This window comes from Bufo gargarizans, chromosome 3 (genome assembly GCF_014858855.1).
Source record: "Bufo gargarizans isolate SCDJY-AF-19 chromosome 3, ASM1485885v1, whole genome shotgun sequence".
NCBI classification, from domain to species: Eukaryota; Metazoa; Chordata; class Amphibia; order Anura; family Bufonidae; genus Bufo; species Bufo gargarizans.
This window is the reverse complement of record NC_058082.1, coordinates 232,625,861-232,648,968: the sequence shown is the minus strand read 5'-3', so window position 1 is coordinate 232,648,968 and position 23,108 is coordinate 232,625,861. Positions and strand designations below refer to the sequence as shown.

General features: G+C 43.2%; 1 protein-coding gene across 2 annotated transcripts in view; it reads left to right on the top strand.

Moving 5' to 3' along the window:
- The window catches only part of NALCN (sodium leak channel, non-selective), a 759,765-nt gene that overhangs the window by 671,115 nt on the left and 65,542 nt on the right, over positions 1-23,108 (top strand). For both annotated transcript variants that reach the window (XM_044284936.1, XM_044284935.1), the window contains one exon: positions 1,295-1,351. In XM_044284936.1, coding sequence (XP_044140871.1) covers positions 1,295-1,351 — 57 coding nt within the window. The remainder of the gene's footprint in view (positions 1-1,294; positions 1,352-23,108) is intronic.

Genomic DNA, 23,108 nt, shown 5'->3' with positions numbered 1-23,108 from the left:
GTGTAGGATCTTTTATTTTCTCTAGATGTAGAAGATGTTCTTGTTAGTGTCCTAGACTGCAGCTGCCGTGCGACCGTGTAGGTGTACCATTATAGCATATTCACAGAATATGCCATAAATGCCCAAAAGGAGAGCTTACCATTGGTGGGATTTGCAAGAACAGAGCACTACCACATGCTGCCAGGAATGCATGTGTGGCTGTCTCCAGGCACTTTTAAAAATAGTGATCATCTATTTTCAGAAGTCATGTTAAAGAGAATGGAGAGATCCATGCATGTGTGGCCATCTGTCCATTCTTGGCAGCATTTACAGTAATGGGGCCCTGTTCTTGAATTCGGAGCAATGCCCAGAGATCGATCAATGGGACATTTATGGCATATCTTATGGAAATGCTATAAAAGTCCTGATAGCACAACCCATTTAAACCCCTTCCATTCGCTATACATGGTCCTTTTTCTTCCTCTCCTATTTTGTTGAGCCCTTTGTTGCGATTTAAAAACATAGGCTTCTCATGTGTAATTTTCTGTTAGGAGTGTAGAGAGCAACACACAGGATCGTGAAATACCAAAAAGTGCTATTACAAGAAATTGTGGCTAACACTTGAGATATGCTTTTCCAGGTACATTTGTAAGGACATGGTATCGGTATTGCTATGTGGTAACGTGGGTAATTCGCATCCTGTTTATGTATTATTAATCTGCTTGTACTAATATTCAACCTACTGCTAGATGTAAAGTGGCACCACTTTGTAGTACTATTTGACCCTTGTATGAAGAGCATCTCCTGTGAGCTCTATTGAGAGCATCCATTCCTGGGAATAGAGACATGACTATTTGTAACTTCAAGTGTATGATTGCATGACTGCAAGTGGTCTTTGATAGTGTCAGTATGTTATGAATATTGGGGGAGATTTATCAAACTGGTGTAAAGTAGAGAAGGCCTACTTGCCCATAGCAACCAGTCAGATTCCACCTTTCATTTTTCACAGCTCCTTTGGAAAATGAAAGGTGGAATCTGATTGGTTGCTATGGGCAGCAAGGCCAGTTCTACTTTACACCAGTTTTTTAAATCTCCCCCATTGTCTTTAGTTGTTATATAAGTGCATGGTGGTGTCTGTGGATTACATATTGATACATAATTTGAAGAATTTGCAATATTTAGATTAGTTGATGCACATCTGTATGCAGTTTTAATTATGAGCCTACAGGATTGTAGGATGTTTGTTAATTTATGATTATTTATCTGTACAAATTGTCACTGTTAATTATTGTGTTGTGTTTCATGTTTTATACAGCTCAAAAACAGATCCAATTACTGGAGCCGTGAAAAACACAAAATACCACCAACTGTAGTAAGTACATTCATTTTTATAATATACATTCAGTCCATCTAACCTAATAGTACAATAAATCCAAGTAGCCTGTTGTGAATATAAAATAACTTCAATAATCAACTTGCTGTAGACTCAACTGACGCAGTAAAAGACAGGTACAGGAGGCTTGGCTGAGCAGCCGAAAGAGTTGGCAGCCTGATTTCAGATCTCATGCTCATGTAGAGCGTTCCAGTCCTGCAAGACTCCTTCTAATTCAGCGTTTGCAAGCCCAGAGGGCCCACATCGTGTTTCTAACTCCCCCCCATAATGACCAGAGGGAAAATAAGTTCAAATCCCCAGGGGAAGTTGGACTTCTTCAGCCAGGAGCGGAGCAAAGATGGCGTCGGCAGCTACACTATACCTACCGCACCAGGCTCCAGCCCAAGTTCCTCTTCAGATTTGCGCCCTCTGTGCAGCGAGGAGGCAGGGGAACAGCAGCAGCAGAACCCAGCATCTTCAAACAACTGTCCCTGGACTCAACCAGCCAAATCCGGGAAGCCACCGCTGAAACGCATCAGCAGCAAGCCACGCGCAGGCCTCTTCTACTACTAGCCCGGCGAAGCAAAGGCGTAGGCTACATGACCTTCCCAAGGCAGGAGTATGCAAGAACCCTCACATCTTAAAGCAAGACGCCCCTCCACTGACTGAGGTATTGCAACAATTCCCCACATCTGATAAGCCAGCGTCAAGCACTTTATTGAAAGATATGTTGTTAGCGTTTAATCAGTCTATGACGGCACATTTAACCCAACTAATTGAACCATCCAGTCCTCAGTAACAGAGTTGGGGAACAGAGTTCACCATGTAGAATTTAAGATGGGGGAGTTTGCGACTTCCCACAACAATCTTATTGACTCTCATGACCTTCTGTCTGAGGAAGTAGCTCAACTCAGAGCGAAAGTGGCGGATCTGGAGGACCAGTCCCGCCAGAACAACTTGAAACTGCGGGGGGGGGGGGGGCAGAGAACATATCACCAGCGGGACTCCATGAGTATATACAGGGGCTAATTAAACTCCTTTTGCCTTCATGCACGGAGCAAGATATCATTATAGATAGAGCTCACAGAATAGTCAGACCGAAACAATTGTCTGAGGATATCCTGAGAGATGTGCTGGCAAGGATCCACTTCTACCATATAAAAGAAGGGGTTCTGGGAACTGCCAGGAAATTTGAGGTTCCCCTGGCTCCCTATTAGTGTTGAGCGGCATGTCCCATATTCGAATTCGCGAAATTTCGCGAATATTCGAAAGAATATTTGTAAAATATTCGCGAATATTCGAATTCGTTATTATTTCGCATATGCGATAATTCGAATTTTCGCATCGCATAATACATATTATGAGATGCAAAATTCGCATGTGCGCTAATGAATTCGCCTTACGAAGATTCGCAACTCAATTCAATCACTAATGTAAGAATGCAAAGCCCTTTGCCTCTGTTCTGGGACGTGCCGATATTCGCCTGTGCGCTAATAAAATCGTCTTACAAAGATTCGCGCCTCAATCACTTTCTAGGCAATGTGAGTAAGATCTGAGCTTTTGGACTTTTGGGAATCAATCGAGATACAGTGGGGGGTGATGACTGTAGTTGACAGAGTACAGATCAATGTAATCTGTAAGGTGGAAACTAAAATAAAAAATACGAATATTCGTAAATCGAATTTTACGAAGTTCGAAGTATTCGCGAATATGGTGCTATACTATATGAATGCACATGCACAGGCCTTTGCCTCTCTGTTCTGGGGACAAGTGTAGATATTCGCATATTCGCATTAGTGATTGAATTGAGTTGCGAATCTTCGTAAGGCGATTTTATTAGCGCACATGCGAATATCTACGCGTCCCCAGAACAGAGAGGCAAAGGCCTGTGCATTCATATAGTATAGCACCATATTCGCGAATATTTCAAACTTCGTAAAATTCGATTTACGAATATTCGTATTTTTTATTTTAGTTTCCACCTTACAGATTACATTGATTTGTACTCTGTCAACTACTGTCATCACCCCCCACTGTTTCTCGATTGATTCCCAAAAGTCCAAAAGCTCAGATCTTACTCACATTGCCTAGAAAGTGATTGAGGCGCGAATCTTTGTAAGGCGATTTTATTAGCGCACAGGCGAATATCTACACTTGTCCCCAGAACAGAGAGGCAAAGGCCTGTGCATTCATATAGTATAGCACCATATTCGCGAATACTTCGAACTTCGTAAAATTCGATTTACGAATATTCGTATTTTTTATTTTAGTTTCCACCTTACAGATTACATTGATCTGTACTCTGTCAACTACTGTCATCACCCCCCACTGTATCTCGATTGATTCACAAAAGTCCAAAAGCTCAGATCTTACTCACATTGCCTAGAAAGTAATTGAGGCGCGAATCTTTGTAAGGCGATTTTATTAGCGCACAGGCGAATATCGGCACTTGTCCCAGAACAGAGGCAAAGGGCTTTGCATTCATACAGTATGAATGCAAAGCCCTTTGCCTCTGTTCTGGGACAAGTGCCGATATTCGCCTGTGCGCTAATAAAATCGCCTTACAAAGATTTGCGCCTCAATCACTTTCTAGGCAATGTGAGTAAGATCTGAGCTTTTGGACTTTTGTGAATCAATCGAGATACAGTGGGGGGTGATGACAGTAGTTGACAGAGTACAGATCAATGTAATCTGTAAGGTGGAAACTAAAATAAAAAATACGAATATTCGTAAATCGAATTTTACGAAGTTTGAAATATTCGCGAATATGGTGCTATACTATATGAATGCACATGCACAGGCCTTTGCCTCTGTTCTGGGGACAAGTGTAGATATTCGCATGTGCGCTAATAAAATCGCCTTACGAAGATTCGCAACTCAATTCACTAATGTATGAATGCAAAGCCCTTTGCCTCTGTTCTGGGACAAGTGCCGATATTCGCATGTGCGCTAATAAAATCGCCTTACGAAGATTCGCGCCTCAATCACTTTCTAGGCAATGTGAGTAAGATCTGAGCTTTTGGACCCTTGGGAAACAATCAATTATATGTGTACTGTAATTTTGTGAAAAAAAACAAAAAACGAATATTCGTTTTTACAAATATATAGCACTATATTAGAAATATTCGCGAAATCGCGAAGTTGCGATATTCGCGAAAAAATTCGCTTTTCGAATATTCGCGCTCAACACTACTCCCTATCAGTCAGTCATGCTGTTTGCTGACTTCTCAGCAGCCACACTTTAACTATGCCGCAATCTGGCTCCTATCACATCAGCCCTGAGAGCAAACTCTATTGCATACCGCTGGGGGTTCTCAGTTAAGCTCCTAGTACACAGGAATGGCTCCTTTGTGGTGATATGATCTGTGGAGGAGGGGAAACTACCAATAGTTTCCAGGAATGTTGCAGTGGAGGATATACAGATCTCCAAGAGTCCCCTGCGCATCCCAGCAGAAAAATTGTGGCAACTGGTGGAGAGCAGACGCAAGAAGAAGACTGGCTGAAATAATCTACAGTACAAGAAAGAATGGCACTACAAGAGCTGATGACTATACCCTCTCTCAGTGTTAATGACTGAACTTTCCCCACAATTACATAGAAGGCACCCTTGTAAGCCTCCCACTCTTTCTTTCACCTGCCCTTTTCCTTGGGTAGTGAGTTTTTTGCACTTAATGTTATCTATGTTTTAAGTTTTTCAATGTGCTTTCAGTTTAACTTTTGGTAGAGTTTTGCCTATTCAATGGTATTTGTCTGAGCTTTCCACAGCTGAAAAGGGTATACCTCCTTCCAGAGCAGACGCGTGCATAACTGTTATAGCAGTATTTATATTACCCTGGTGCTCAAAAGTTCTGTATGATGTGGAAGGAGGCCCTCTCTCTAAAATGTGACATATTTTGTGCCCAAGAGACACACATCATTTCTAGAGATGCTAGTTGGATAAAACACCATTGTTTTCCTGTTGTCCTCCAGGTTCATAGTGATAGGAAAAAGCGGGGTGTCCTGGTAATCAGAAATTCCATGGCTCACACCATTGTTTCTTCTACAATTGACCCTGGAGATCGATATATAATTCATGTATGCTATTTAAATAATGTACTATATACACTGGTAGGATTATACGCCCCCAATGTGAAACCACAACACTTTCTGAATAGATTGTTCAGGAAGGTGCAGACTTTGCAGAAAGGTAGAGTGCTCGTCTGTGGCAATTTTAGCATGGTCCCTTACCCTTCTCAAGACATGACCACCTTATCGAGAAACAACCCCCACTCTCTAGCACATACACTGCTAAAAAATACTCGCTATTTTATGTATGGCGTATACACCACGCTTCTGAAAGAGACTACTCTTATTTCTCTCCTTCTCATCATTCTTACTCACGCATTGACCTCATTCTAGTGGATAGGAATACCCTCTCAGCTGCAGCAGATTCTAGCATAGGTTCGATCACCTGGTCGGATCACGTGCCAACTAGTAGACATCGTAGAACAATTTCAAAATCCCCTAAATCCAATCTACAGAGTAAATGAATATGTGCTTGCAGATCTTAAGTACCACGCAGAGGTGTCGCAAGCACTAGAGGAGTTTTTTTTTTCAATTTAATGCAGAGTCAGTGTCTGACCCCTCTGTAGTGTGGGTGACACAGAAGGCCTTCATTCGGGGTATACTCATTTAAATAGGGCATAGGGATAAAAAAAACTCTTAAAGAATCACCTATCAGAACTCCTATCACGAAATAAATCCTCCCCGTCACCATTGTTATCTGAAAACCTTAGGGCTCTCAGAATGAAACTTAGAGAGTGTATGCTACACAAATAGGAACTTTCACTGAAGAAAGTAAAAGCTATGTATTACTCCCAGGCAAATAAGGCTTGTAGCCTATTAGCGAAGAGAATCAAAACCAGGGCCCTGAAATCACGAATTGCATATCTCTGGGACTCCTCGAGGACCCAGAAGATTTCAGAACCTAAATCTATAGCTAATAGATTTATGTCTTACTACTCTAAACTCTATAATATGGCTGGAGAACTGGACTTTGTTCCGGTATCATCTCATGAGATTGAAGATTTTCTTCAATCCCTATTTCTGCCCTCTCTGAATGAACAACAAAGTGAATCCCTATGCAACCTTATAACCTCTGAAAAAATCTCTTGTATAATTAGCCAACTACCTCATCAAAAAAGCCCTGGCCCGGATGGACTCTCAGACTCCTACTATAAACTGTACTCTGAGATTTTGACCCCTCACCTTCATGCATCCTTGTCTTGTGCCATGGTGGAGGGTAATATGCCCAAAGAAATGTTAGAGGCGGTCATAGTAACTTTGCCAAAACCTGGGAAAGAACCATCGGTCCCTCAGAACTTCCGACCCATCTACTTATTAAATACTGACTTTAAAATCTACACAAAGCTGCTGGCTAATAGACTAGCAAAGATCATACCATCTTTGGTGGCCCCTGACCAGGTCGGATTTGTAAAAGGCAGACAGATTACTGATAACTCTAGACGAGTACTAAATCTACTATATTATATCAACAGATCATCAGTGCCTGCGGCGTTTGTCACTTTGGACGCTGAGAAGGCATTTGACTGGGTGAATTGGTCATTTGTCTTATCGGAGCTCCACATTATGGGCTTCCTGGAACAAATGGTAACAGCAATTAAGGCTCTATATACTGTGCCGTCGACCCATGTATTGGCTAACAGAGTTTTATCAGATCCATTTTCTCTATCAAACGTCACGAGACAGGGATGCCCCCGTCGCCCCTCATATTTATTTTATCATTAGAACCCCTAGCTGAAGCAATCTGCCAGGCCAATGACATTGAAGGAGTGCAGATTGGAGACAGGCAACGCTGTCTTTCACTCTATGTAGACAATATAATTCTCACTTTATCAAATCCTACAATATCCCTAAAAGCAGTGATGAGAATCATCCGTTCATTTCACCCCCTCTCCTTTCGGTTCTGCAAACAGATTGGGATAATATGGCTAAAACTGAACTATCATGGCTTGACCGCATTCTAGCATTTCAACAACATGCACTCTCTAAGCTGTTTTATCTGTTTAGGACCATCTCTATACCGATTCCTGCTTCCTTTTTTACCACTATGAACAGAATGATAAATCAATTTATCTGGTATAAAGGAAGACCTTATATAGCAAAAAATGTCATGAGTAGATATAGAAGATATGGGGGCTTGAGCTTACCTAACATCTTTGATTACTACCTAGCCTCGAAAATGAACCAGTTGAGGGACTGGTGGGTGTCAGACACCTCCAAGCACTGGGTACATATGTAACAAACACAAGCCCCATCGAAGAATTTAAAAGCACTACTCATTGCCTCTTTGCACAAAGGCTTTTCTATCTCTATATCCCCTTACTTAATTTCCACTTCTATAGTCCTTTGGAAGTCCTACCACGATTCTTTGCAGTGCCTTATTCCAGACTTGTCGTTAAAGTCCTGGAAAGAGAGAGGTATCGGAAAAGTAAATGATCTATTGACCCAGTCCTCCTTAAAGTCATACACAGAACTGCAGCAGTCATACAATATCCCACATCAGGAATTCTATAAATACCTCATAATTAGGCATTTTCTGAAAGAGAACCCTACATTCATCGATAAAGTAAATTTGTTGCTTCTCAGACAATGGTCCTTAACAAATGCTATACCAACAGGGATAAAACCGATATACTCGCATTTAGTCGATATACTCGCATATAATCGTCTCCCTTCCTGTCATGGGAGGCCGAGTTGAGGAAGACCTTTTCCCTAGCTCAATGGTCCACAGCCATCAGATTTGCAGTATCATGTTTAAAATGTACATCACATTTTGAATCTTACATGAAGACAGTACTTAGGTAATACTTTACCCCAATGAGACTTAGCCATATTTTTCCATGTACAGCTCATGTTTGCTGGAGAGGTTATGGAGGGAGGGGGACGCTTCTACATATCTTGTGGGACTGTCCCAAAATATCTGATTTGTGGTCCCTGGTCTTCCAAGCTATTTCAGATGCGGTTGGATGTAGGATGGACCCACACCCAGCCCTAGCCCTGTTACTGATAGATCTCACACAGATTTTGCGTGGTTATAGGACAATTGTGATGCATTTGTTCTTGGCCACCAAGCTCGTAATTACAAGAAATTGGAAAAGCACTATTATTCCTACCTATCAGGAGGTCGAGAGAGCTGTGGCAATAACGAGATCATGTGAAAGAATGATCGCTCACAAGAACTTCACACTCAAAAAATACGAAGAGGATTGGGCGTCTTGGGCCTGTCTGTAGCCAATAGCACCCTACACACCACAGCCAGATGGCGGGAGGGGGTTCAGGAATCAGGAACGGTCATTGCTTAAACTTGTAAGCTTAAAGTCAAGCCTGATGTATGTGCCTTGATAATGCCTATGGTAATTCTCTACCTTTTCTTTTCTTTGAAGTTCCATTACAGAAGGTACTATTGCTTTGTAATTTTCTTTTATATCTTATTGCTGGTATACTAATCCCACAGTATCTTATATGTCAACAAAGCATAACTGCTCACTGGTTGATAATACGCTGTATAAATGCAATGAAAATACTTTGTTTAAATGTATTTGATAATTTGTGGAAAAAATCCAATAAAATACTATTGAACATAAAAGACAGGTACAGTAGCAAGAGCTCTTGGCTGCAAAAGCTTTAAGACAATTTTTTTTTAACTGTTACATATCTTTTCTGGACTTCTGGCCCTTTAAATCTCTGCACCAAAATAAAAATAGTCCACAATAGCATGAGCAGCACCTGCTCCACTGAACAAACAGGCTTCCGGCCCTTTAACTCCACCACAACAGGATTCACCAGCACCTGCAGCACCGATTAGGGTCAGGATCTCAGGCTCCAAGCCTTAGCAGGTTCCGCTCATCAAGCGCCAATCCACACAGGGGAGAGATCAGGCTTTGCATAGCCTTGGCCCCTCAGCCCTCCTGACTGAGACCACATACAGAGCCTCTGCTCCAGGTTCACAGACACTCCCCCCAGACTGACACACTGAGGGTGGATTTATGCTAGCCTGATTAGGGTAGGCTTCACCTGCGATCACCTTCCTGCTAGGGAAAAACCTGCTCCGGACAGGGGGGGTGGATTGGGAGGGCCCACTGCCAAAACCTACCTTCCCAATCCAAGTAAAATCCCGCCCGGAATAAATACAGAAAATAGCTCCAGCAACTATATTTACTGAAGCCAGCGTCATTCTGGATTTCACCCAGTTGAGGAACCTGGGAGAGATATACCCCCCTTCCGGGACTTTCCCATGCATTTTACAGTTCACATCGCCACTATATATACAGTACAGACCAAAAGTTTGGACACACCTTCTCATTCAAAGAGTTTTCTTTATTTTCATGACTATGAAAATTGTAGATTCATACTGAAGGCATCAAAACTATGAATTAACACATGTGGAATTATATACATAACAAAAAAGTGTGAAACAACTGAAAATATGTCATATTCTAGGTTCTTCAAAGTAGCCACCTTTTGCTTTGATTACTGCTTTGCACACTCTTGGCATCTCTTGATGAGCTTCAAGAGGTAGTCACCTGAAATGGTCTTCCAACAGTCTTGAAGGAGTTTCCAGAGATGCTTAGCACTTGTTGGCCCTTTTGCCTTCACTCGGCGGTCCAGCTCACACCAAACCATCTCGATTGGGTTCAGGTCCAGTGACTGTGGAGGCCAGGTCACCTGGCGCAGCATCCCATCACTTTTCTTCATGGTCAAATAGCCCTTACACAGTCTGGAGGTGTGTTTGGGGTCATTGTCCTGTTGAAAAATAAATGATGGTCCAACTAAACGCAAACCGAATGGAATAGCATGCCGATGCAAGATGCTGTGGTAGCCATGCTGGTTCATTATGCCTTCAATTTTGAATAAATCCCCAACAGTGTCACCAGCAAAGCACCCCCACACCATCACACCTCCTCCTCCATGCTTCACAGTGGGAACCACGCATGTAGAGTCCATCCATTCACCTTTTCTGCGTCGCACAAAGACATGGTGGTTGGAACCAAAGATCTCAAATTTGGACTCATCAGACCAAAGCACAGATTTCCACTGGTCTAATATCCATTCCTTGTGTTCTTTAGCCCAAACAAGTCTCTTCTGCTTGTTGCCTGTCCTTAGCAGTGGTTTCCTAGCAGATATTCTACCATGAAGGCCTGATTCACACAGTCTCCTCTTAACAGTTGTTCTAGAGATGTGTCTGCTGCTTGAACTCTGTGTGGCATTGACCTGGTCTCTAATCTGAGCTGCTGTTAACCTGCGATTTCTGAGGCTGGTGACTCGGATGAACTTATCCTCCGCAGCAGAGGTGACTCTTGGTCTTCCTTTCCTGGGGCGGTCCGCATGTGAGCCAGTTTCTTTGTAGCGCTTGATGGTTTTTGTGACTGCACTTGGGGACACTTTTAAAGTTTTCCCAATTTTTTAGACTGACTGACCTTCATTTCTTAAAGTAATTTTTCTTTACTTAGCTGCTTTTTTCTTGCCATAATACAAATTCTAACAGTCTATTCAGTAGGACTATCAGCTGTTTATCCACCTGACTTCTCCACAATGCAACTGATGGTCCCAACCCCATTTATAAGGCAAGAAATCCCACTTATTAAACCTGACAGGGCACACCTGTGAATTCAAAACCATTTCAGGTGACTACCTCTTGAAGCTCATCAAGAGAATGCCAAGAGTGTGCAAAGCAGTAATCAAAGCAAAAGGTGGCTACTTTGAAGAACCTAGAATATGACATCTTTTCAGTTGTTTCACACTTTTTTGTTATGTATATAATTTCACATGTGTTAATTCATAGTTTTGATGCCTTCAGTGTGAATCTACAATTTTCATAGTCATGAAAATAAAGAAAACTCTTTGAATGAGAAGGTGTGTCCAAACTTTTGGTCTGTACTGTATATATTTACCCATTTCCCTAGTTCTGTTCTGACTTTGTTCACATGCAGTTGCAGAGCTGAGGGGACATGTAACAACAATCTCTGAGGCTTTCCTCATGAATAATTGTAGCTGACAACAAAGACTGCCTTTCCCCTCCACCTGCTCTGCCAAGGGAGTGAATAAAATTGCTGCTCTGTCTACAGTCTGACTGCTGGGATTCTCGTGTTGTATGTGTGAGACAACAAGTCCCAGCTTTACAGTACAATGATATTGCTGATACATACAGAATCTTCCCCCTACCTGTTCTTGTGCAATGCTATAAAGACATATTTTCACAGCCAGCAGAAGAGTACAGAGGAGAGAACTCGTCCGGTCTTTGTCAGCTCTGTGTTTGTATAGTGAGGAGAATGGTAAGATCCTGTGCACAGCATTTTTCTCTTTAGTGCCTGGAGAAGATTAAACCCTGCAGCTGCTCAGCATCTGAAGCAGAGCGGCCTCCAACCCTTAGTCTGTGCTGCTGACGGTAGAAAGGGTTAAACTTTGCTAAAGAATCCTGTGGGAGGGGAGACACCTGAAAGACAGCTCAGACAGCAGATTGGCAGTGGAGGGACCATGGCTTGTTGCTCCAACCAGCTCAGCGTTCACAGTCAGACCTCCTCCCTTAGGCATGTCCATGGAATGTCATCAGAGCAGAGACAGAAGCTGACATATCCGCTAACTAGGAGAACAGGGCCACTGTAGATTAAGGAAGTTAATTGAATCTTTTAAATTTTTTTAAATAACAAAAAAGGAAAAGAAAAGAGCTGTAATCAAAACTCCTGCATGGTTAGTACCTAGTAGAACCACCTTTGGCAAGTATCACAGCTTGCAAACTGAGATGAAGAGATGGTCAGCTTGGTCTGAATGACCGCAATGATTTAAATGCGTTTTTGTAATATTGTATCTCTTTGTTGTAACATGTTGATTAATGATCTCTTGTGTGCATGGTGCCTGTTTGTTGTGGATTTCCATGGCAACCTGACACCAGGGTATAAGAGGTCAGCACGTATGGGCATGTACTTGTGGTGGCCTGAGGAAGGATTACTCGTGTGCGAAACGGCCGTCGCCACTGGTATGTGAATCTAACTAACTGCTACCTTGCCGCATGAAGCACTTGTCTGCTTGAAATAAAGAAGCAAATGAACCATTGGTGAGTGCTGCCTATTTTTTATTCATCTCAGTTTGCAAGATTTAATGACTTTATCTTTTGGATTGTGCACCACCTCACTGGTTTTTGTTTGGAGGTATCGAGAGGCTTGTGCAGGCACGCACCAGTGTGAACACGCATCAGCAGTGCCACCTGTGATTCTTTTGCTGTTGAAGTATCACAACATTTTGTAGCCAGCCAAAAGTCTTTGGATTCTTGTTTGAGGGATTTTATTCCATTCTTCCTTGCAAAAGCCTTCCAGTTCTGTGAGAATCCGTCTTGCATGCCCTGCTTTTTTGAGGTCTGTCCACATATTTTCAATGATGTTCAGATAAGGCGACTGTGAGGGCCATGGTTGTCATGCCCTGCTCAGGTCATGTGCGGAGGTCTGCTAGGTTAGCAGCACATGTGTAGCCTTTTGTTATTGTTTTGGAGTTGAGCTGTATCCGCCTCCCTTCAGGTGCACTGGGTGGGGTCGTTGGTATGAGTTTAAATTATGCCCACTCCCAGTGTCCTGTGCGAGTTATAGCTTCTGTCTTGTTCAGAGGAAGGAAGGAGGGAAGGATTGCTGTTCCTGCTCAGTACAAGATAAGTTGGTTTTGTTTTTTGTGATTGTCTGTCTAGGCTGTTAGAGAGACGCCTGCCCCCTCCAGGTTCTGGGGGAGCAAGCTGCCTCTTTCTCCCTTTCACCATCTTAGGGATTCACGTTCATTCCCACCTTCAGGGTCTGAATGTGGGCATAAAAGTCTAGGGAGAGCTGGTAGGGATTTGTCAGGAGGTGACCTTAATACCCAGCTTCTTGCCTAGACATTTGTTTTGTTGTATTCTGTGTATCTTGTATCCTGTCCAGCGTGACATTATAACCCGCCAATACTTTTACTGCCATTTCTCAGCTGTTTTTGAGATGGAGTCAATTGAAGCGCTAGTTGATCGCATGCAGGGATTATTCCCTAGAGGTGGTTGATCTGCGTAATTCGGTCACACAGTGTCAGAATGCTCTGATATCAGGTGCAATAGGAGGAAGTCAAATTTGTGGGGAGCCTAAAGTCGCTCTCCCTGATAGACTTGCAGGGGGTGTGGATGACTTTATCCGCTTTAAAGAGTCATGCCAGCTGTATTTTCGGCTGCGTCCATCTTCGTCTGGTGGTGAGAGTCAGAGGGTAGGGATAATCATATCCCTGCTTAAAGGGGACGCGCAATCCTGGGCCTTTTCTCTGCCGTCCGGTTCTCTGGCCCTCCGGTCGGTGGAGGAATTTTTTTAAGGCTTGGGATTAATTTATGATGATCCAGATCGGTTCTCGATGGCGGAATCTAAATTGCGTAATTTATTACAAGGCGAACATACTGCAGAGGCTTACTGCGTTGAGTTTAGGAGATGGGCTACTGAGTCAAAGTGGAATGACCCCGCGTTACGTAGTCAGTTTTGTCAGGGGTTATCTGAGAGATTGAAAGATGCCCTTGCTTTTCATGAGTACCCGGATACATTGGAGAATGCTATGTCTTTGGCAGTATGGTTAGATAGACGTATTAGAGAGAGGTGTAAGGTTCCCTCCGCACAAGGTTCCCTCCCTTCTGTGAGTGGTTTTGTCTCACCTGCTCCCCAGGGTGATATGACATGTAACGCTGGGGTAGGGGAAGAATCCATTAAGCTGGGTCAGGTGTCTATCCGTTCTGGTAGTAGGAACTTTAGGAGGTTGCATAAACTATGTTATTACTGTGGGAAAAGTGGTCATTTTATTTTCGCTTGTCCTTTTGTTAAACCGCATGTTGATGAGAAAGAATCACAAAGAGGTTTACCTAAAGAAAAAAAAAATCCCTGACTCTTGGTAGTGTGAATAGGGTGGTGGAGCAAGCAGGTATGCAAGCTCCCTGTAATACTCGTTTTCTCCTTCCAGCTATGGTGGTGCTAGACTCAAGAAAATGTATTGTTGAAGTATTCATTGACTGTGGTTCTGGGGTAAACCTTATTCATTTTCTTTTTCTTCAAAATCTGGGTCTAAGTACTTGCACTTTAGAAAGAGAGATTCCGGTTTTCGCAATTGATTCTTCCCCTCTTTCTCAAAGGAGTCTCACTCATATTGCTCATGGTATTCAGTTAAGGGTGGGTGATTCACATGTTGAGATCATGTCTTGTTTTGTCATGAGGGACTTGCCCGCTCCTATAGTCTTAGGTTTACCGTGGTTGACAAAACATAACCCAAATATAGATTGGCAAGCAAGATTTTGTTCGGACAATTGTCTTGGCACATCTATCTCTGGTGTGTCTACTACGGCTTTACCTCAGTATCTCTCAGATTTTGCGGATGTCTTTTCGGAGGGTGGGGCTCAGGAATTGCCCCCTCATTGTGACTATGATTGTCCAGTTAATCTCATCCAAGGGGCTAAGTTGCCAAAGTCTCGGCTTTACAATCTTTCTCAACCTGAAAGAGAGGTCATGCGGAAGTATATTGCCGAAATTTTGGCAAAAGGTCATATTAGGCCATCTAAGTCTCCTGGTTGCTGTTGGTTTATTCTTTGTAAAGAAAAAGGATGGATTGCTGAGACCTTGTTTGGATTTCCGGGAGTTGAACCGTATTACGGTCCGTGATCCGTATCCCCTTCCTTTGATCTCCGATCTTTTTGATCAGATTGTTGGAGCCAAGGTGTTCTCTAAGTTGGATTTAAGAGGGGCCTACAATCTGATCAGAATCAAGGAAGGGGATGAGTGGAAAACGGCCTTCAATACGCACGAGGGTCATTTTGAGAATCTGGTTATGCCTTTTGGGTTAACTAACGCGCCAGCGGTATTTCAGCGATTCGTCAATGACATTTTCCCTCATTTTGTGGGGAGGTTCGTGGTAGTTTCCTTGGATGACATTCTAATTTACTCTCCTGATCTGAAGACCCATCAGGATCACATGAGACAGGTTTTGTCGATCCTTCGGGAGAATAAATTACAGGGAGTGCAGAATTATTAGGCAAGTTGTATTTTTGAGGATTAATTTTATTATTGAACAACAACCATGTTCTCAATGAACCCAAAAAACTCATTAATATCAAAGCTGAATATTTTTGGAAGTAGTTTTTAGTTTGTTTTTAGTTTTAGCTATTTTAGGGGGATATCTGTGTGTGCAGGTGACTATTACTGTGCATAATTATTGGGCAACTTAACATAAAAACAAATATATACCCATTTCAATTATTTATTTTTACCAGTGAAACCAATATAACATCTCAACATTCACAAATATACATTTCTGACATTCAAAAACAAAACAAAAACAAATCAGTGACAAATATAGCCACCTTTCTTTGCAAGGACACTCAAAAGCCTGCCATCCATGGATTCTGTCAGTGTTTTGATCTGTTCACCATCAACATTGCGTGCAGCAGCAACCACAGCCTCCCAGACACTGTTCAGAGAGGTGTACTGTTTTCCCTCCTTGTAAATCTCACATTTGATGATGGACCACAGGTTCTCAATGGGGTTCAGATCAGGTGAACAAGGAGGCTATGTCATTAGATTTTCTTCTTTTATACCCTTTCTTGCCAGCCACGCTGTGGAGTACTTGGACGCGTGTGATGGAGCATTGTCCTGCATGAAAATCATGTTTTTCTTGAAGGATGCAGACTTCTTCCTGTACCACTGCTTGAAGAAGGTGTCTTCCAGAAACTGGCAGTAGGACTGGGAGTTGAGCTTGACTCCATCCTCAACCCGAAAAGGCCCCACAAGCTCATCTTTGATGATACCAGCCCAAACCAGTACTCCACCTCCACCTTGCTGGCGTCTGAGTCGGACTGGAGCTCTCTGCCCTTTACCAATCCAGCCACGGGCCTATCCATCTGGCCCATCAAGACTCACTCTCATTTCATCAGTCCATAGAACCTTAGAAAAATCAGTCTTGAGATATTTCTTGGCCCAGTCTTGACGTTTCAGCTTGTGTGTCTTGTTCAGTGGTGGTCGTCTTTCAGCCTTTCTTACCTTGGCCATGTCTCTGAGTATTGCACACCTTGTGCTTTTGGGCACTCCAGTGATGTTGCAGCTCTGAAATATGGACAAACTGGTGGCAAGTGGCATCTTGGCAGCTGCACGCTTGACTTTTTTCAGTTCATGGGCAGTTATTTTGCCCCTTGGTTTTTCCACACGCTTCTTGCGACCCTGTTGACTATTTTGAATGAAATGCTTGATTGTTCGATGATCACGCTTCAGAAGCTTTGCAATTTTAAGAGTGCTGCATCCCTCTGCAAGATATCTCACTATTTTTGCCTTTTATGAGCCTGTCAAGTCCTTCTTTTGACCGATTTTGCCAAAGGAAAGGAAAGTGCCTAATAATTATGCACACCTGATATAGGGTGTTGATGTCATTAGACCACACCCCTTCTCATTACAGAGATGCACATCATCTAATATGCTTAATTGGTAGTAGGCTTTCGAGCCTATACAGCTTGGAGTAAGACAACATGCATAAAGAGGATGATGTGGTCAAAATACTCATTTGCCTAATAATTCTGCACTCCCTGTATATGCCAAATTGGAGAAATGTGTGTTTTCTGTGCAGGAGCTTCCGTTTCTGGGATATCTACTTTCTGACTCTGGTTTTCGTATGGACCCCGAAAAGGTCCGTGCGGTTTTGGAATGGGACCGACTGGAGAATCAGAAAGCTTTGATGCGGTTTTTGGGGTTTACTAATTATTATAGAAAATTTATCTTGAACTATTCTACCATTGTAAAACCTCTGACTGATATGACTAAGAAGGGTGTCGACGTCTCTGTCTGGTCGGATGAGGCATTGCAGGCCTTTTCGGCTATTAAGGAATGTTTTGCGTCTGCTCCCATTCTGGTGCAGCCCGATGTGTCTCAGCCATTCGTGGTGGAGGTGGATGCATCAGAAGTGGGGGTTGGAGCAGTGCTGTCGCAGGGTTAATGTCCTGGCAAATGGGTTCAGTGTGCTTTTTTTTCCAAGAAGCTCTTGGTCGCCGAGAGGAATTATGATGTAGGTGATAGGGAATTGCTGGCCATCAAATTGGCCTTTGAGGAATAGCATCACTGGTTGGAGGGGGCGTCTCATCCCGTTATGGTATATACTGATCATAAGAATTTGGCTTACCTGCAATCTGCCAAGCGTCTGAATTCTAGACAGGCTAGATGGTCACTGTTCTTTACCAGGTTCAATTTTGTGGTTACTTTTCGCCCGGGGGTTAAAAACGTCAAGGCAGATGCATTGTCTCGCAGTTTTCCTGGGGGATGTGATTCAGAGGATCCTGCTCCGATTTTGGCTGATGGGGTGGTGGTCTCCGCTCTGTACCCCGAATTGGAGATGGAGATGTTGGGAGCCCAGGAGGGGGCGCCTGATTCTTGTCCCCCAGGGAGGTTGTTTGTTCCCAATGGACTGCGATACAAGGTATTCAAGGAATCTTTACGATACTGTCCTTGCTGGACACCCTGGTAGTAAGTCCACCTTTGATCTTGTGTCCCGGAGGTTCTGGTGGCCTGGGTTACGTAAGAGTGTTGAGGATTACGTAGCAGCTTGTGAAACCTGTGCACGGTCAAAGGTTGCTCACACTCGACCTTCTGGTTCACTTCTTCCTTTGTCTATTCCATCTCGTTCTTGGACGCACTTGTCTATGGACTTTATTACGGATCTGCCGAGTTCCTCTGGGAAAACAGTAATTTTGGTGGATGTTGACCGTTTTAGTAAAATGGCTCACTTTGTATCGTTAGATAGTCTGCCCAATGTCAAGACTCTTGCTCAAATTTTTGTTGATAATATCGTGAAATTACATGGCACTCCCTCGGATGTGGTTTCTGATAGGGGCACGCAGTTTGTCTCCAGGTTTTGGAGGGCGTTATGCTCTCGGCTTGGCATTCAACTTTCGTTCTCTTCGGCTTTTCATCCGCAGTCGAATGGGCAGACAGAGCGTACTAATCAAAACCTGGAGACCTACTTGAGGTGCTTTGTGGCTGAGAATCAGGAGGACTGGTCCTCATTCTTATCCCTAGCAGAGTTTGCTTTGAATAACTGTAGGCAGGAGTCCACGGGTAAGTCGCCATTTTTTGGCACATGCGGTTTTCATCCTCAGTTTGGTACCTTTTCTGGGACTAGTTCCTTTGGGATGCCAGAGAAGGAGAGATTGTCTTCTGCCTTGTCTTCTATCTGGCGGAGGATCCAAGTGAATTTGGAGAAGATGGGTGAGAGGTATAAGCGAATGGCTGACAAGAGACTTATGACTGGTCCGGACCTGTGTGTGGGTGATCTGGTGTGGTTATCTACTAAAAATATTAAACTGAGAGTACCATCTTGGAAACTGGGTCCAAGATTTATTGGACCTTACAAAATATCTGCGGTGGTCAATTCTGTAGCGTTTCGTCTGGATCTTCCGCAGACTTGGAGGATCCATGATGTGTTCCACAGGTTTTTACTAAAGAAATATGTGAAACCGGTGGAACCATCGCCATTGCCTCCTCCCCCTGTTCTGGTTGATGGAAATTTAGAGTTCGAGATCTCTAGGGTTCTCGCCTCAAGAGTTCTTCTGGGTTCCCTTCAGTACCTGATACACTGGAGGGGATACGGCCCTGAGGAGAGGATGTGGGTTCCGGCTATGGATGTTAGTGCCAGCCGACTGGTGAGGGCTTTTCACATATCCCACCTGAATAAAGTTGGGCCGGGGTGTCCGGAGGTCACCCATAGAAGGGGGGGGTACTGTCATGCCCTGCTCAGGTCATGTGTGGAGGTCTGCTAGGTTAGCAGCACGTGTAGCCTTTTGTTATTGTTTTGAAGTTGAGCTATATCCACCTCCCTTCAGGTGCACTGGGTGGGGTCGTTGGTATGAGTTTAAATTATGCCCACTCCCAGTGTCCTGTGCGGGTTATAGCTTCTGTCTTGTTCAGAGGAAGGAAGGAGGGAAGGATTGCTGTTCCTGCTCAGTACAAGATAAGTTGGTTTTGTTTTCTTGTGATTGTCTGTCTAGGCTGTTAGAGAGACGCCTGCCCCCTCCAGGTTATGAGGGAGCAAGCTGCCTCTTTCACCATCTTAGGGATTTTAGGGAATCTTCAGCCTAGGCACGAGGACAAGTTCATTCCCACCTTCAGGGTCTGAATGTAGGCATAGAAGTCTAGGGAGAGCTGGTAGGGATTTGTCAGGAGGTGATTTTTATACCCAGCTTCTTGCCTAGACATTTGTTTTGTTGTATTCTGTGTATCTTGTATCCTGTCCAGCGTGACAATGTTAAAACCTTCAGCTTGCGCCTCCTGAGGTAATCTATTGTGGATTTTGAAGTGTGTTTAGGATCATCATTCATTTGTAGAAGCCATCCTCTTTTCAACTTTTTTTATAGTTGGTGTTATGTTTGCTTCCAGAATTTGCTGGAATTTCATTGAATCCATTCTTCCCTCTACCTGTGAAATGTGTGCCATGCCATTGGCTGCAACACAGCCCCAAAGCATCATTGATCCAACCCCATGCTTAGGGTACTTTCACACTTGCGTCTTTCTTTTCCAGCATAGAGTTCCGTCACAGGGGCTCTATACCGGAAAAGGACATATCAGGCATATCCCCATGCATTCTGAATGGAGAGTAATCCGTTCAGGATGTCTTCAGTTCAGTCATTTTGACTGATCAGGCAAAAGAGAAAACCGTAGCATGCTGCGTACGGTTTTATCTCCGGCAAAAAAAAATGAAGACTTGCCTGAATGTCGGATCCGACATTTTTCCCCATAGGAATGTATTAGTGCCGGATCCGGCATTCAGAATGCCGGATGCGCAGACCGGTAAAAATGTGAAAAAAGATACAAGACAGATCCGTCTGTCCGCATGAGAAGCGGAGAGACGGATCCTTTCTTGCAATGCATTTGTGAGACGGATCCACATCCGGATGCGTCTCACAAATGCTTTCAGTCACCTCCAGATCGGCGGATCCGGTGGGCAGTTCCGATGACAGAACTGCTTGCCGGATCACACTGCCGCAAATGTGAAAATAGCCTTAGTGGTTGGAGAGTTGTTCTTTTCATGCAATTCTGTGCCCTTTATTTTTACCAAACACACCTGTTAATTGTAGCCAAAGAGTTATATTTCAATCTAATTGGTTCACTGGACTTGTTTATCAAATGCATCAGGCATGTTTGGATGTTTTTTTTCCAAAACTTCAGAATTTTGTGAGAACGCAGGGGAGGTTTTTTTCTGATGACTCACTGGCTTATGCCCGACAGCCAGCTGGCTTTACCGAACAGCCGGCTGTCGGGCATAAGCGCGGTCAGTCACAGGAGAAGGGACAGGACAGGGAATGGGGCGCGGTTACCTTGACTTGAAGCAAGGAGGCCGCTGCCCCCTTAACTTCAAGCCTGACTGAGGATAAAAGAACGTTTTTCATACTTCTGCCTCTTCAGAATGCAGTAAGAAAATCATCATTAAAAACTCACTGTTGGCTACTTGAAGGTACTGCTGGTGGTTTGGGATGGCTTTTGCCACTGATAGGTTCCCTTTAAGGTAACATAGTTACATAGTAACATAGTAACGTAGTTTATAAGGCTGAAAAAAGACATCTGTCCATCCAGTTCGGCCTGTTATCCTGAAAGTTGATCCAGAGGGAGGCAAAAAAACAACAACTTATGAGGTAGAAGCCAATTTTCCTCACTTTAGGGGAAAAAAATTCCTTCCCAACTCCAATCAGGCAATCAGAATTACTCCCTGGATCAACGACCCATCTCCAGTAGCTATAGCCTGTAATATTATTACACTCCAGAAATACATCCAGGCCCCTCTTCAATTCCTTTATTGTACTTACCATCACCACCTCCTCAGGCATAGAGTTCCATAGCCTCTGGCGCGTTAGTTAACCCAAAAGGCATAACCAGATTCTCAAAATGACCCTTGTGCGTATTGAAGGCCGTTTTCCACTCATCCCCTTCCTTGATTCTGATCAGATTGTAGGCCCCTCTTAAATCCAACTTAGAGAACACCTTGGCTCCAACAATCTGATCAAAAAGATCGGAGATCAAATGAAGGGGATACGGATCACGGACCGTAATACGGTTCAACTCCCGGAAATCCAAACAAGGTCTCAGCAATCCATCCTTTTTCTTTACAAAGAATAAACCAACAGCAACCGGAGACTTAGATGGCCTAACCGTAAGGAATCCTCTTCTATGTTTGTGTACAAACCTTCTTTCCTCCAGACGCAGAGGATGTCCCCTTGTCACAGTCACAGTCCTGGGGATAAATAGATAATAGGAGAGATCTCTGTACTAACCCCTGATATATTTATACATAGTTATTAGATCTCCCCTAAGTCATCTTTTTTGTAAAGTGAATAACCCTAATTGTGATAATCTTTCAGGGTACTATAGTCCCACCATTCCAGTTATTACTTTAGGTGCCCTCCTCTGAACCCTCTCCAGCTCTGCTATGTCTGCCTTGTTCACAAGAGCCCATAACTGTACATAGTACTCCATGTGTGGTCCGACTAGTGATTTGTAAAGTGGTAGGACTATGTTCTTATCACGGGCATCTATGCCCCTTTTGATGCAACCCATTATCATATTGGCCTTGGCAGCATCTGCCTGACACTGGTTTCTACAGCTTAGTTTGCTGTTCACTAAAATTGCTAGGTCTTTTTCCATGTCAGTGTTACCCAGTGTTTTACCATTTAGTATGTGCGGGTTGTTCTGTCCCCAGATGCAGTTGTTTTCTGTGTGTTTATCAGTTTGACATTGTATTTAACTGTGTTGTAATTCATTTGCATTATATTGAATGGTAATAACACCATCTACTGATGAGTTCATGTATCACATCCAGCCTGTTTTTCCTATGCATTATGGGAGTTCCCAGGGTATTGTGGGTAGTTCCTGGTTCTTTCTAGTCTTGTGCTGGTATAGCAAGCAGCCACCATCTTATGTCTCAGGGGCCACACACTCTCACTGGTTTTCCTGCCCCATAATCTGTTATTCGCCCTGTTTTTAAGCATAGTCGGTAAGAGCACTATCTATGTGACATTTACTGCAGTTCAATATATGTTTCTTGTATTGATAGCTCACTGTCATAGTATTGTCTCATGTTCTGAATGTATAGCAGATTATTCCGTGTCTTATGCCATTTACCATGGATAATTATGTTCTAAAATACTACTGTTTTATTCTGTTGTTTGAACTTTGCTATCAATCTACTATCAATAAAGAGAAAGTTAAAGCAGTACAGCTTTCTCTTTTTATCAAGACAGAGAAGGTTTAGCTACATGTCAGATTAGCTACATGTCAGATTACACACCTTGCATTATTCCTTCCCATGTGCATAACCTTACATTTTTCAGTGTTAAACCTCATCTGCCACTTATCTGCCCAAGCCTCTAATCTATCCAGATCACTCTGTAGCAGTATACTGTCCTCTTTGCACAGTTTAGTGTCATCTGCAAAAATTGATATTTTGCTGTGCAAGCCTTCTACAAGATCATTAATAAATATATTGAAGAGAATAGGGTGTAACACTGATCCCTGAGGTACTCCACTAATGACAGTGACCCAATCTGAGGGTGTACCATTAATAACCACCTTCTGTTTTCTATTACTGAGCCAGTTACTTACCCACATACAGACATTTTCTCCCAGTCCAAGCATTCTCATTTTATATACTAACCTTTCATGCGGTACAGTGTCAAATGCTTTGGAGAAGTCCAGAT